At 34.2% G+C, this 14658-nt stretch overlaps 2 protein-coding genes across 3 annotated transcripts; one reads left to right on the forward strand and one right to left on the reverse strand.

Moving 5' to 3' along the window:
* Positions 1–1052: 1052 nt before the first annotated feature.
* LOC109161494 (rac-like GTP-binding protein ARAC3) lies at positions 1053–5361 on the reverse strand. The gene is made up of 8 exons (XM_019309911.1): positions 5347–5361; positions 4865–5096; positions 3279–3366; positions 3088–3197; positions 2750–2813; positions 1940–2004; positions 1642–1707; positions 1053–1527 (listed from the first exon to the last, which is right to left on the reverse strand). The coding sequence occupies exons 2-8, from the start codon at positions 4961–4963 to the stop codon at positions 1423–1425; spliced, it is 597 nt and encodes a 198-aa protein (XP_019165456.1). The 5' UTR covers positions 4964–5096; positions 5347–5361; the 3' UTR covers positions 1053–1422.
* Positions 5362–10650: 5289 nt separating this feature from the next.
* Positions 10651–13755, forward strand: LOC109161254 (beta-galactosidase 13-like). Of its 2 annotated transcripts, XM_019309576.1 has the most exons (5): positions 10651–10826; positions 10936–11031; positions 11095–11207; positions 11309–11375; positions 11470–13755. In XM_019309576.1, the coding sequence occupies exons 1-5, from the start codon at positions 10653–10655 to the stop codon at positions 13540–13542; spliced, it is 2523 nt and encodes an 840-aa protein (XP_019165121.1). In that variant the 5' UTR covers positions 10651–10652; the 3' UTR covers positions 13543–13755. The 2 variants fall into 2 exon arrangements, with proteins under 2 accessions (XP_019165121.1, XP_019165122.1); XM_019309577.1 differs by lacking the exons at positions 10651–10826; positions 10936–11031 and having other exon boundaries at positions 11122–11212.
* The last annotated feature ends 903 nt before the right edge of the window (positions 13756–14658 follow it).

Below are 14658 nucleotides of genomic sequence, written 5' to 3' on the forward strand. Positions count from 1 at the left end.
CAATCTAATATCAAAGATTTATTATTGTAATTTAATAATACAGTTTAAAAAAAAAAACTTTATTAGTGATTTCAATTTCATTGGAATAATCCTAAGTCCACAAAACTCCGTCCCTAGAACCTTTGTGGAAGTAATAATACAAATTTCTATGGTTAGCGATGGTAGGGTAGACATTTAAGACGGATAGTTTTGTCGGGTCCACTATAAACAGGTATGAAAGTATAGAACGGGTAGAAAAATAGTAGTATTATTGTTCCAGTCCAAAATCTAGAAATAATAATGTTGCTAGGAAGCGAACCCGGGTGCATAAGTTGAAGGTTAAGAACCCATACCATTTGACCAAAGAGGATTGTAAGGACTAATGAATGGTTTCTAAAGAAAGACAATGCACCCTATTTATATTGTTGAAGAATTCACAGGTGGTTGATAAATGTCGGCATCAGATGTTTTTAAATATATATATATATATATATATATATATATATATATATATATATATATATATATATATATATTATTGTTTTTTTTAAACAATATTTTATTATTATTATTATATGTATTTATTTATTAAAAAAATATATGCATTTATAATTGTGATGTGAATGTGTGATCGTTTTTTAAAGTGAAAATATTACATAAATGTAGAGAAAATAGTGAAATATTTTTTAAATTGAATGATGTGGATGTATGAACCACCTTTAAAAGTGAACAGGGATAAAGCTAAGTTTGTTTGTAATCTGTGGACTTACTTGGACGTGGTCAGTGGTCACTAATGGATAACGCAGCTCCATTTTATTGGTCTTTACAGTCAACTGAATGACTGCTTTATGTGCTCATTTTCTGTTTATGGATCAACAACTATTTTGACTAACAAAAATATCAAAATCTTAGATCTAATTATACACAAACTTAATCATGAAGAAACAGTGTATTCGATATCAATCAGTTTTACTTGTGCCATATCATTTTCTTTGGTACACCTATGCATCGTCATAAAACATAGTTGAAGCTAAAACTAACAGCATAAAGCCACATGAGCACTAAAATACTCGTAGTTTATAGGGATAGCGGTACTACATTAAATTAAAGATGTGAATGTAAGAGACATACAAAGTTGCAAACATTACATTGTCTTATACATGTGGCTCGCTTAATACAGATTTAGGGGACAAACAGATGAGTTGAGCACATTACTACTTCAAACATATCTGGAAATATCACAAATATACAACAACCAACCCGGACCGACCTACACAAACCAACAAGCTGATGTTTTCCTAGTATAGTCAGTCAAGACTACAAACCCGTAAATCACTTGCAGCACATTGGAGGGAGGTGGAAGGAAACGCGGAAATCAGATTAAACCACCCAAATATATATGCCCATCTTTCCCTTCCTCACCATACATATATCTCTTATCACTTACAAAATACTGCACCCTTTCTGACCCTTTCTCTTCTTTTTCTTCTTTTGCTTTGGTGGCTGAAGAACCACTTTAATAGCCGCATCAAAAACACCCTTCACATTCTGCATTTTTTCAGAAACATTTTTGCAGATAGAGATTGTCAATGAAGAGGTTTAAAAAAAAAAAAACACACGCACACAGAGGCCACACAATTATCTTTTGAAAAGAGAAGAAACCTGCTGTGTTTTTGCACTACATTCAATGTAAGCAGCGGCGCCAATCAACTTTTTCAGCTCCTCGCCCTTCAGAGGAAAGTAAGAAACAAATCTCAAACCTTAACACTTGGGGGGACTAGATACATTCTTCCAAAAGGCTGAACCCCAACCCTAAGGGCCCCCCACACCCCGACCCGACAGAGCATTTGGGAGGATGTAAATCATGGTAGCTCAAGGGGGGCGGGGGGGACTAGATACATAAATAGATACTTCGCATATGAAGTACTGCACAAACAAGGCATGGATGCTTGTAGCATACCTGAGCCATGGTAATAGGTATTGCTCCAGGGTGATCTAAGAAAAACTGCTTATCCTCTCGGAGATCTAACACAAGCACAATCATCAGTCACTAAGAGCTCAGCACCAGAATAAAATTTAAAATAAATAAATAAATGAGGTAACTTTCAATAGAAGCAGTATCAGAGCAAGAGTGGAATTATCCTTTGATGAATGAATACAAGTCTAACTATCAAAATAGATAGATTGAAATGAAGTTCACAAACACAAATGTGAAAGTGTCATATTTTGGGGGCAATAAGGCAAATAAGAATTGTGAAGAAGAATACTTATTTTATAGGCTTCTACATGTGAAGGCGGGGAAATATATGATGTAATAGCTAGTCATCCTAACAATGATTGCAAAGATGCTATGCTTTGAGTATGTGCATATGATTTTAACATTAGAACAGGTATATACTATATAGTACCTATTTTAAGTTAATGTTTACAAAATACATTGAATGGAATATATGCTTAAAAACTACAGATCTTTGTTTACTTTAAGTTTGTTTAGTCCAACAAGAGAGATCTTAGTTAAGCATCTTGCATGGATACTCAAGCAAGCAGTTCTCTCAGAAGTTTCTATAGCAACAGTGTTCATGTGTTTCTGATTTTTATTATATTTCCATAATCAAAGATTGTTTTACAAACAAAAATTACTTTGTTCAGAATGGATATTTCATTAATCTAGCAGAAATATTTATAGTTGATATTAGCCTATCAGCTAAGGCATCAAGAATGGTTGTTAAAATAGCACTAACAAGAGAAAAGCGAAATAGGATAAACTAACCTAGCTTTGTTCCAACAAGAATAATTGGCACTCCTGGTGCGTAATGCCTCAATTCAGGAATCCACTGAAGTTCAATAAGAAGGAAGAAAAATATGTTATTGTACATTAACCCAATAGCTACATACATACATCTCAGTTATTGTCTTTTTCGTGATGTCATCTTTGTTTTATTTATTTATTTTTTTCCCAAATAAAATCATTAAAGTATCTTTGATTCAAGAAAGAAATAACTAAGTGGTCAATTAATTGATTGATATAACAGCTTATTACAGTTATGTGCCTTGTGTATGGGCACTGGGCAGCAGAAACAATGACAACAGATTGGTGACTAAACACACCTTTTTGGATACATTTTCATAGCTGGCCTTGCTAATGAGCGAAAATGCCAGAATAAAGACATCTGCTCCACGATAGCTCAAAGGTCTCAATCTATTGTAATCCTCTTGTCCTGTTCAGTTGTGAATGTTAAACCCACATTATAAAGTGATGCAAATAAGATGCAAGTTAACATCAAGGTGGAACCACTAACCTGCAGTATCCCACAGCCCTAGATTAACAGTATTCCCATCCACAACCACATTGGCACTGAAGTTGTCAAAAACGGTTGGGACATAGTCCTGTTCATGACACAGAAGAAAGATTTAAGACAAGAAAAATATTGTTGAAAGATGTAGACTATGACCCTAAACCCAATGTATGGTCTTAACTCTCATATGGGATGTTTAAGGACCGATAATTAAGAGTTAAATTTTGATGCCTAGTCATCATCAAAAAAGTTGACTAGATTCATGGTATGCGAAGCGTCACAATATTTTAATATTTAGTTAAATAAATTTTAAAACAAAGCGAATAGGCTAAAATCTTTAATTTAAATTGGAAAACAAGAAAACAAAATAAAAACGCAATACACATTGTAAAGGATGATTATCTAGGAGTTCTTTTGAGTTCCCTAGTTCAAATTTTGCATCCCCACCCCCAATTTTATTTTTATTATTATTATTACTTTTCAAATTTCCTCTGGCTAAACTAAAAAGGTGTGTTTTTTCCTCCATCTTTATTGAATGCTAACGCTTACAAATCTTCTGTGAAAAATAGCATCTTAATTGTTACTTTTGTGAGTCATATGCAAGAAAAAAATTATACGGAGTATTTGCTTTTTGGGCTAATTGCTTATAGTCAGGATGCTGAATCAGGTAATTAGTAGGATATGTAAATCCAACTCACCAATGACATGTGATATTAAAATGTTGCATCAACGTCCTCTAACAATAATTTATATTGAAATCATTTTCCAGATACTAAACTGACAAAAACAAAACTTCTGGTCCTTAAATGTCCCAGGGACCAAAGTTCAGGTCCTTTAATAAGACACTAAATATAGTTAAGAAAAGAAATTAAATTTAAGTAGTCCTGGAAGCATATGATGCCTCCTACCATATACAGTCATGTTTCTAGTCTAGTTATAAAGGGAGAAGAATTCATCCACACTGCTTTTCCACAACTTCAATCCCTACCAAAAGCAGGCACCTTTAGTAGAAACCCTCCATTTGCTTAGTCTAATTCATGAAATGAAACATAAAGATATGTGATGATAATCCATTATACACCATCACGATCATCTTAAGCTCCAAGAGAAACGTAGTTGTCGTGGCAAAGAGAGGATTGGTCTGTATACATTCATTTCTCAGGAGACTGTACACTACAATAAACATATGGAGCAGCACAATCAATTACTAGCACTGACATTAAAACTCTAAGGCAGAGGACCCCGAGCTTGTGTGGTTATTCAAATCAAACACTGAATTGAAATCCCATTTTTTTCCTATCACAATCTTCCGCTGTTTGCCCAAAATCAAGAACCGGCGATTGAAGATAATCCTTTTCATAGGAGATGACTAGATTGACCTAAGTCAAGTAAAATTGAGCTGCTTCGTGGATTATTTTAAAAAAGCCTAGGAAGACGGAACCCTTGTACGTAAACAAAAGGGATAAATAACTAATCGGAATTTTAACCCAAAATGTCCCCCCCTTTTGTTTTCTTCTCAAATTCAAGCAAAGATATCATCTGTCAGCTCATTATCCAGAAATATCCGGGCAACATTAAAGGAAACTTACAGTGGGAAAAGTGTTGCTGGTGTAGGAGATGAGGAGGCAAGTTTTACCGACAGCTCCGTCGCCGACGGTGACGCACTTTATGAACCGAGAGGCGCTCATTCTGGCAGAGCCAAAGAGTCCAACTTCTCAGGCAGCCCCTCCACTTGGCTTGTTTCTTCTTCTTCTTCTCCTGCTTTCTGGAGACCAGCTTCTTCTCTCTACCCCTTTCTCTCTCTATACCAACTCTAACACCCTGGCGATTGACGATTGTTAATAGAAGAGGAGTACTAGTGCTAGTATTTAACAACTAGCAGACAGAGAAACTAAACATAAACAGGTAAAGGAAATACGTAAAGTATTTAAATTTGCGAAATACAACACACAAAAATGGAGCATTATTAAACCCTAATTGCATATGATAATCACACAACACCTAACTCAACAGCCACATTCATTGTCACACACTCAGAGAGAGAGAGAGAGAGAGAGAGTCAGAGACGCACCTTTATGGAGAGGATGATGAGTTTGAGAATTGAGAGTATAACAAATAAATAAATTAGTAAATAAAAATGAGTAGTAAAAATCTGAGTCAAGAAGGCGTGAGTGGCGAGCCAGCTTCGAGCCAGCTCAACTACTTAGAGATGCCACTATTATCACCCTATCATCGCCCACCACGTGCCTTGCTTCTATACACTTTCCAGTAAATTTTTTCCCGGATTTTTTTTTTTTTTATGAAGAGAAAAACCGCATCAATTACTCAAGTGAAAAATTAATTATTTTGTACTTATGTCTCTATATCTCTGCCTCTCTGGATATCTTTATTCAAATATATTCTAGTTACATCCAAGTTAGTCCAAATAAATTATTACTTTTTGTCAAATAATTTAATTTAATTTAAAAATATTACATAGTAGTAAATAGTAATATATGAGCAATCGTTATATCCTACACCACGGCGCACATAGCACTGTGCGTCGCGCGCCTCCCAAAACGACGTCGTTTTGGGTAGTGTTGGGAGGCGCGGTAGGAAGTTGCTGATATTATGTGTATTTGTTCACAACGTTATGTGTATTGGTTCATACAGTTATGTGTATTTTTTATACAATTATGTACATTCTTTTTATACAATTATGTACATCCGAATCAGAAAATTTGTGTATATTATGTTAAGAGTTGATGTGTATTATGTTAAAAGTTTATGTTTATTATGTATTATGTTAGATTATGTGTATTATCTTTTAAAAAAAGTATGTATATTTTGTTATATAATTATGTACATTCGTGTATAACATTATGTATATTCTAGTATAACATTATGTACATTCTTGAACAGCTGGTTTTTTTTTTTAAAGAAAAAACTACTGCCATTCATTGGGGCGGGAAATTTCAAAAACAAAAATAATAATTAAAACGACGTTTTGCATCTGGGCGCATAGTGCAACCGCGCCGTGGTGTAGGATATAAATTGCCAAGTATTTGCTAGATAACAGGTCCTATCATTATATAGGCCCAGGGTAAAATAAAAATAAGGGCCCTTAATATCAATTGTTATGCAGTGGATCATAGTTCATATATCATTATGTGAATCATGATTGTCGAATGAAACTTTAGTAAAATTAAAATGATACTTTAGTGTTACTATAATGAAACTTATGTGTGAAAAATAAAACTAAAAAAAAAGAGTACATTATTGTTAAATAAAATTGTAGTATAATTAAAATTATAATTTAGTATTGGTAATGAAACTAGTGTGCGTGGAAAATGAAACTAAAATCCAGAGCCATACAATAATATTTATTGTCAAATGACGTGAAGTACAATTAAAATAATTCTTGAACTAATATTGCTATAATTAAACTAGTATGTGTGGAAAATGAAATCAAAAATACAAATAAAAAATTCAAGCAATAATGTATATTATCAAATGAAACTATAGTAGAATTAAAATGATACTTAGTATGTACTTTAGTATTGCTATGACGAAACTAATATAGTGGGAAAATGATACTAAAAGACATAAAAATATTGTCAAAAGAAACTGATGTATAATTAAAATGATACATACTTCATAGTTCACGCTATTACATAAACCATGGTCCACAATAAAATTTGATGAAGTTAAAAGATTGTATGAGTTAATAGTACGTGGTATAATACGTCCAATACATGCAACCATTATTATTACCCTATATTATTTATATTAGAGATAAATTTGAATTGATAAATATCATGTATTTGAAAGAGATGTATGGCATCTCCATCTCCAACGACTAGAGAAAAATAATAGGGAAAATGACACTTCTTCCCCCTAAGTTATATACTTATAGCACTTTTTCCCCCTGAATTATTCAAGTGGCTGTTTTTCCCCCTGAAACGTTAAATAGACATATTTATCTTTAAAATAAATATTTCATTTATTTTCCTTCTCCAACAAATTATGACCATAATTTGGTTCAAACCAAACAAACACTATAGCAACCAAACCGAAATATTCCAATTACAATTTAGAATCGAAACTCGATATTTAGAGTTTATTAAAATCGCGAACCGGAATGGACGGTTCATGTTCCGAACTGAAAAATAAAATTCATTTATTTTTGAATTTAGAATATTTAAAATAAAAAATAAAATTTTAAAATAAAGACGGTTCAAAATCGCGAACCGGATCCAGAACCGCCGATTCACGGTTCAAGATCCAATTTTTTTGATTCATAATTTTAATAAATTGAAATCCAAATATTAGGTTCTAGATCTGAATCATAACCGGAAACTTTTAATTCAATTGCTATAGTGTTCGGTTCAGTTTGATCCGAACCGTGGTCATCCCTACGTATACGCGATAATTTGTTGGAGAAGTAAAATAAATAAAATGTTTACTTTAAGGGTAGAAATGTCAATTTAATACATCAGGGGAAAAAAACCACCACTTTTATAATAATTGAGGGGGCTAATGTGCTTACCTAAATAATTGAGGGGGAAAAAGGGCTATAAGTATATAACTCAGGGGAAAAAAGTGCCATTTTCCCAAAATAATATATTTACACATTAAATTAAGAATGTGTTGACCTTCATATTTCTATATGGTATATATACCATTCAATTCAACTAATGCCATTTCGGGTAGATCAACTGTAATGATTTTTTTTTTCTTCTTCCATTTTAATATAATACATGTTTAAAATTAATTAAACTGAAATAGATGATTCCACCGCAGCAGACACCCCCACAAATTATAAAAATGACACTTTTATTTAATTTTCAAATAATGATTTACTTTTTTTTTTTTATGTGATTTGCTGAATGCTACATAGGAGCGTGGTTTAATTTATTCCGTCCACATTCTCAGATGAGTACATTACAACATTGATCTAATTATGAGCCTTAATATATCAATCAAATTTAATTCTCCAATTATAAAAAAAAAATATATGGGAATTAAAGTGCAAACATCCAACTTGTGAGCTTTTTTTTTTTTTTTTTTGAAAATCAACTTGTGAGCTTAATTGTAATGTGATTTCAATATTTGGAGTTAGGAGTTTGATCATTTTCAGTCAGTCATGCATGCAGTCTGCTGATTGAACGTAGGTAATCACATCATTAAAATAATAATTGTTTAATTAATTTAAATTTCAAAACAACACCTAATTAAGTAGCTAGGAAGGCAGCAGTACAGTTTGTTTTTAATTTAAATATTTTTAAAAAGATTTCCTAAAATCGTTAAGTTATTTAATTTGTGGTGAGCCCACATGATGAAGAAGATTACAATATGATATGGTATATGTGATAATGATTGGAAATCAATTTTATATACCTTAATGGTAAAGCAAAGAAAGACTAAAATCGCAATCATAAAAAGTAAGGCTTAATGGCTCATATGCATCTATATAAATATGAATACTATGTTTTTTTTTTCTTTATGATTCTTAGCTTTTAAGAATTGAACTTGTAACACTACATTTAAATATATTCTCGTTATTATGTGTATTATAATCGTAATAAAAAAATATATATTTTCCTAGCTATCCGTGTGTTCAAAATATACATTTCTAATTTACAAATGGCGTTAAGATTTTCTTTAAAATATAACATGTGTGTGTGTGTGTCTTAGGTGAGAACCGAGCCGACATGAATGCACACAATCTACTCTAGGGGTAGATTGTATGCATTGTGCACTTGTGTGCATTTATGTATATGTTCGCAATTTACACTTACGGAATGGTTCTCATTTGAACATAAGCATGTTTGTATATATGTGATTCTACTAGAACATGGTGACAATTTTTTATAGTAAAATTTGTTTTAGTGAATTGAATTTTAAAAAGAGGGAGTAACAATAATTTGTGTGATGGGATGCATTAGAGTTCAATAAAAAAGAATGATAAGTTTATATGCATGCATATATTAAGGTTTGTTGCGCTTTATTTTTGTGGGACAAGAAAATAATGGCCCAAAACATTAACGTTATAATGAAGCATCCAATGGAAAAAGGAAAAGAAATATTAGCGAGTGTATATACAATTCAAGTTAGTAGTTGCCTTCATGATTGTTTTAAGGACTACTACCTAATATAATTAAGCTAACACTTGCCCTTGGATTCAATTCATATATATATATATATATATATATATATATATATATATATATATATATATATATATATATATATATATATATGACTGTGTGTGTGTGTCTTTTGTAGTATTTGTTTGTTTGTTTGTTACCTAAGCTATCTAGTAAGACAGTGGGCAGTTGTACCATAATGCTACCCTCCTCCTAACTTACTTTGGATTCCCAAATCTACGACATCACCCTCATGCATCCATTAACCAACTCTCCTAACCATATTTACTTTTACCCGCACTACAATCTCACTCCATTTCAATTATAATTTTCTCCAATAAACAATATATATAATAAAAGACATGATAAAGTTTAGCATATTTATAAGCATTGATATTTTTTACATTCATTACTATTATGTATATATTAACATGATGAGTGTACCGATTCAATATAATTATGTACTACTAAAAGTCATTACCAATAACATACATGTTTTAAATTATAATATAATAATGTTTTTGTCTATATATATATATATATATATATATGTGTGTGTGTGTGTGTATCATACAAATTAATGAAACATAGACTTGAATACTTGATGTCCAATAAAAGAAAAGAAAAGAAAAAAGTGAGATAGAGAGACAATTATATATTTATAGAAAATTGTGGATAGAATATGGATGCACATGGAGAGAATATGCATACTCCATGTGCATTGATGATCTAGGTAGTCTCATATTTTCATTTTCATCATAATATATAATAATAATAATTTAGTGCTAAGTAGTAGCTAGTACTAGGCTAATCCGGCCCGCGTTGATTAAAAGATTAAAATAATAAGATAATCTACCCCTAATTAATTAATACTAGTTATTAATTATAAAGTCCTTCCTTATATTAGGCTGTATAACCGTATTCCTATTCCTACGAAGTTTACTCAGAGAAATGTTCAACAACACACAGCACAGCCACGAAAACAAGAAATGGTGATCCGACCCTCAAGTTCAGATCAGACAACCTATCCTAGGAGTTGTTAGTTCTCTTCGATCTCTACATATATCAAAGATATAATAAGTGTATGCTATGACTATGTATTGATTTTGATAGAGATATCAAATCAAAATTATAATTGATTTGTAATAAAAGAAAAAAAAAAAACAATTAAGGAAGGAATATATAATAATTATATTAAAAAAAAAAAAAAAAAAAAAAAAAAAAAAAAAAAAAACAGTAAAGCATTGGAATGGGTAGGGCGAGGTGTGTTCTTATGGTGGGGCTGCTATGGATGTTAGTTGCGAGCATGGTGGTGGGTAACAATGGCAAGACGGTGACGTATGATAGTAGATCTTTTTTTATTGATGGAACCAGAGATATCTTATTCGCAGGCTCCATTCACTATCCCCGTATGCCTCCTGAGGTATGTTCGTATGTATATATGTGCGCGAGGCGGGGTCTATTATATTATTCAATATTCAATATATATGTTTGCAATTATATTAGTGAGATTATTAAATGTAATTTGGCAGATGTGGCCGGACGTCCTCAAAAGAGCTAAAGAGGGAGGTTTGAATGTGATCCAGACATATGTGTTCTGGAACATTCATGAACCTGTTCAAGGCCAAGTAAGTATGTTGTATGTATATATGTGTATGTATATATATATATTTACTTGTGGGCGTTTGCAGTTCAACTTCGAAGGCAACAATGACTTGGTGAAATTCATCAAGATGATTGGGGACATGGGTATGTACGTCACACTCAGGGTTGGACCCTTCCTTGAGGCTGAATGGAACTTTGGGTATAGTACGCATGCATGCATATATTTTATGATCATATCGGAGTATATATATATATATATATATATGTGTAAATGTTAACTTATATATGGTATGCCCGCAGAGGATTCCCGTACTGGTTAAAGGAAGTACCTAAGATCGCCTTTCGTACCTACAACGAGCCATTTATGGTAGTAGCTAGCTAGTTAGTATTGAAATTGAAATATATGTATGTAAAAATTAGATAGAATATAATTGAAATATATATATATAAATGAATTGCAGAATCACATGAAAAAGTTTGCGGAGATGATTGTAGATATGATGAAAAAGGCGAAATTATTCGCACCCCAAGGAGGCCCCATCATTCTGGCTCAGATTGAAAACGAGTACAGCAGCATCGAGTCTGATCGTCCAGCAGACATAAAAATTCAAAAAAAATATATAAACTGGGCCGCAGATATGGCGATGGGTCTGTACAACGAAATTCCATGGATCATGTGCAAGCAAAACGAAGCTCCCCCCAAAGTGATTGACACCTGCAATGGCAGACAATGCGGCGACACTTTCCACGGCCCTAACGGCGTCAACAAGCCTAGTATGTGGACTGAAAACTGGACGGCTCAGTACCGAACTTTCGGAGACCCTCCCGCCCAGAGATCAGCTGAAAATATTGCGTATTCTATCATTCGTTTCGCCGCCAACAAGAACGGCAGTTACCTAGGCTATTACATGTACTATGGCGGAACCAATTATGGTAGAACCACTGCCTCCTTCGTCACCACTCGTTACTACGATGAAGGCCCGCTTGATGAATTTGGGTTGTACAGAGACCCCAAGTGGAGTCACCTAAGAGATTGCCACGCGGCTCTCAGATTGTCCAAGAGGCCTTTGTTTTTGGGAACCCCAACTATACAGAAGCTCCCAAATAATCAGGAAATCATTACTTTCGAGAATCAAAACCTTAAACTCTGCGCCGCTTTCTTGACCAACAACAACACCACCCCTACCTCCATTAAATTCAGGGGCACACAATACTACCTCCCCGGCTTCTCCACCTCCGTTCTCCCCGACTGCAAGACCGCGGTTTTCAATTCCCAGAACATTGTTTCACAGCACAACGCCAGACGCTTCGTACCTTCCAAGCTTGCGGGTAGAGATGATCTTAAATGGGAGATGTTCCAAGAAACCATTCCCACTATAGATAACCTCCCCATCAAAAACCTCAGACCATTGGAGCTCTACACCTTGACCAAAGACACCTCGGATTATGCATGGTACAGTACAAGGATCGAATTTAGCGAACGCGATCTCTCCACCAGGGGCGACATCCTTCCAGTTCTCGACGTCTACAGTATGGGCCACGCCCTTGTTGCATTTGTCAACGGGGAGTTCGTCGGCTCCAAACACGGGAACAACGACGACAAGGCTTTGTCGTTGAGGAAGCCTGTGGACCTTAAGCCCGGAAATAATGACATTACACTCCTCGGCGTCTTAACCGGGTTTCCCAACAGCGGAGCCCTCATGGATAAGAGGTTTACGGGACCCAGAGACGTGACCATCCAGGGATTGATGGCTGGAACCTTGGTTGTCACCTTCAACTCCTGGAGCCACTCCGTTGGCGTGTCAGGCGAGAAGCTCAAATTATTCACGGAAGAAGGGTCCCAGAAAGTGAAGTGGAAACCGGTGACTAATGTCCACCCACCCGTCACCTGGTACAAAACATACTTTGATGCTCCGGAAGGGAACAACCCTGTAGCACTCAGAATGGACAACATGGCAAAGGGTATGGTTTGGGTGAACGGGAAAAGCATCGGGCGGTACTGGGTGGCGTTCCTTTCCCCACTGGGACAGCCATCGCAAGGGGAGTATCACATTCCCAGGGCGTTCATGAAACCCAAAAACAATCTGATGGTGGTGTTTGAGGAACAAGGGGGAGACCCCAGTAGCATAGAATTGGTGCTGGTGAACAGAGACACAATCTGCAGTTCGGTATCGGATTACTATCCAGGGAACGTGAAGTCGTGGGAAAGGAAGGGGGAGGAGTTGCGGCAGGTGGTAGAGGATATAAGACCGAGTGTGAGGCTGAAATGCCCAGAAGACAAAGTGGTGAAGAAAATAGAGTTTGCAAACTACGGGGATCCGGACGGGGCTTGTGGGAACTTCATTGTGGGTAACTGCAGCTTTCCGAACGCGAATAAAATCGTGGAGAAGGCTTGCTTGGGGAAGAGCCAGTGCAAAGTTCCGGTAGAAAAGAGTTTGTTCCAGGAGGGAAGCAAGGATCTCTGCCCCAACCTAGTCCACAAGACTTTGGCTGTGCAAGCTAAATGCGGACTACGTCACGCCAAGGACGACTAGACCCTACCTACAATTCCACTCCTAATTAAGCCACACACCAAGGACTAAATAGATTGTTTTGTTTTGTTTTGTTTTTAAATAAATAAATAACTAATTAATAAATAAAATTGAGCTAAGCTAGTAGTGATGTAGATCCAGCGGCTTTGAATTTTTTTTTATTTTTTTAACATATATAGATTGTACTCTTTAATTGGCAATTATATATATTCAAGCAATTAAACATATCATGTATAATGTTAATGTTACAGGCTTATTGCTTACTTGTTCAAATATTTATAATTTCATACCAACGATTTCTAATTTATTTGATCCTAAAAATGTACACGTACAATTTCTCTACACATTTTTTTTATTAACACATTATGCTAAAAAAAAAAAAATGTCAATAAGATGTTTAAAATAGTCTTGATTGAATTTATCATATGTCAATAATATGATGTGTAGAGATTTGAAAACTAAAAAATTGTTATTTAAATCTTTGACTTGCATGGTGGTGTTTAAAATATAAAATAAAATTGGAAGTTAACTAATTATAGCTAACTCATCATATAATCTTAGGCTAGCTTGTTAGCTAAATACGTTAGTTTGAAAAAAAAAAAAAAAAAACAATAATAATAAACCTCAATTACACTGTCATCACAACGACAATATTCCTTAGATTCCTATTGTTTTGATTTTGCGTTTTTGATTGTTCCAATCATATCCTATCCTAGGATTATGTTGATGCATGAGAATTATATTGCATAAGTTAAAAACACATGAATTCTTAATAATGTTTTACTCGCTTTAGATTATCAATCTTACTATCTTTGTAATACTATATGTATTGCCCGCTTAACTTAATTTCGTATATTACATATTCTTGTTACTAAAGCACGTTCGTTCTTCAATTCCTAAATCCTAATAGTCACCCTTCTACACATCAACATCCTCATTCAAGGTGGCTCAACTCAAAGCACCTATCCTATTTGTTGATATATATGCCGAATTGAAAGAGGTGTATAGTCACTTGATTTTCTAATTGAGACTAACCTAGTGAAATTACATTGAACACTGTTAGGTTTTCCAAATCAACAAGCTAAGGTGAATCACTTGAAAGTTTTATTTGTAGGTTAA

The sequence above is a fragment of the Ipomoea nil genome, unplaced genomic scaffold, assembly GCF_001879475.1.
Source record: "Ipomoea nil cultivar Tokyo-kokei standard unplaced genomic scaffold, Asagao_1.1 scaffold2922, whole genome shotgun sequence".
NCBI lineage: Eukaryota > Viridiplantae > Streptophyta > Magnoliopsida > Solanales > Convolvulaceae > Ipomoea > Ipomoea nil.

Excerpts from the sequence above, each read along its gene's own strand:
- LOC109161494 (XM_019309911.1), bottom strand. The coding sequence starts at position 4,963 with ATGAGCGCCTCTCGGTTCATAAAGTGCGTCACCGTCGGCGACGGAGCT. Across the intron at positions 2,814-3,087 it reads ATGAAAATGTATCCAAAAAG|TGGATTCCTGAATTGAGGCA; the intron begins GTGTGTTTAGTC and ends ATTGAACTTCAG. Across the intron at positions 1,528-1,641 it reads GTAGTGCAAAAACACAGCAG|AATGTGAAGGGTGTTTTTGA; the intron begins GTTTCTTCTCTT and ends GAAAAAATGCAG.
- LOC109161254 (XM_019309576.1), top strand. The coding sequence starts at position 10,653 with ATGGGTAGGGCGAGGTGTGTTCTTATGGTGGGGCTGCTATGGATGTTA. Across the intron at positions 10,827-10,935 it reads ATCCCCGTATGCCTCCTGAG|ATGTGGCCGGACGTCCTCAA; the intron begins GTATGTTCGTAT and ends GTAATTTGGCAG. Across the intron at positions 11,032-11,094 it reads ATGAACCTGTTCAAGGCCAA|TTCAACTTCGAAGGCAACAA; the intron begins GTAAGTATGTTG and ends GGGCGTTTGCAG.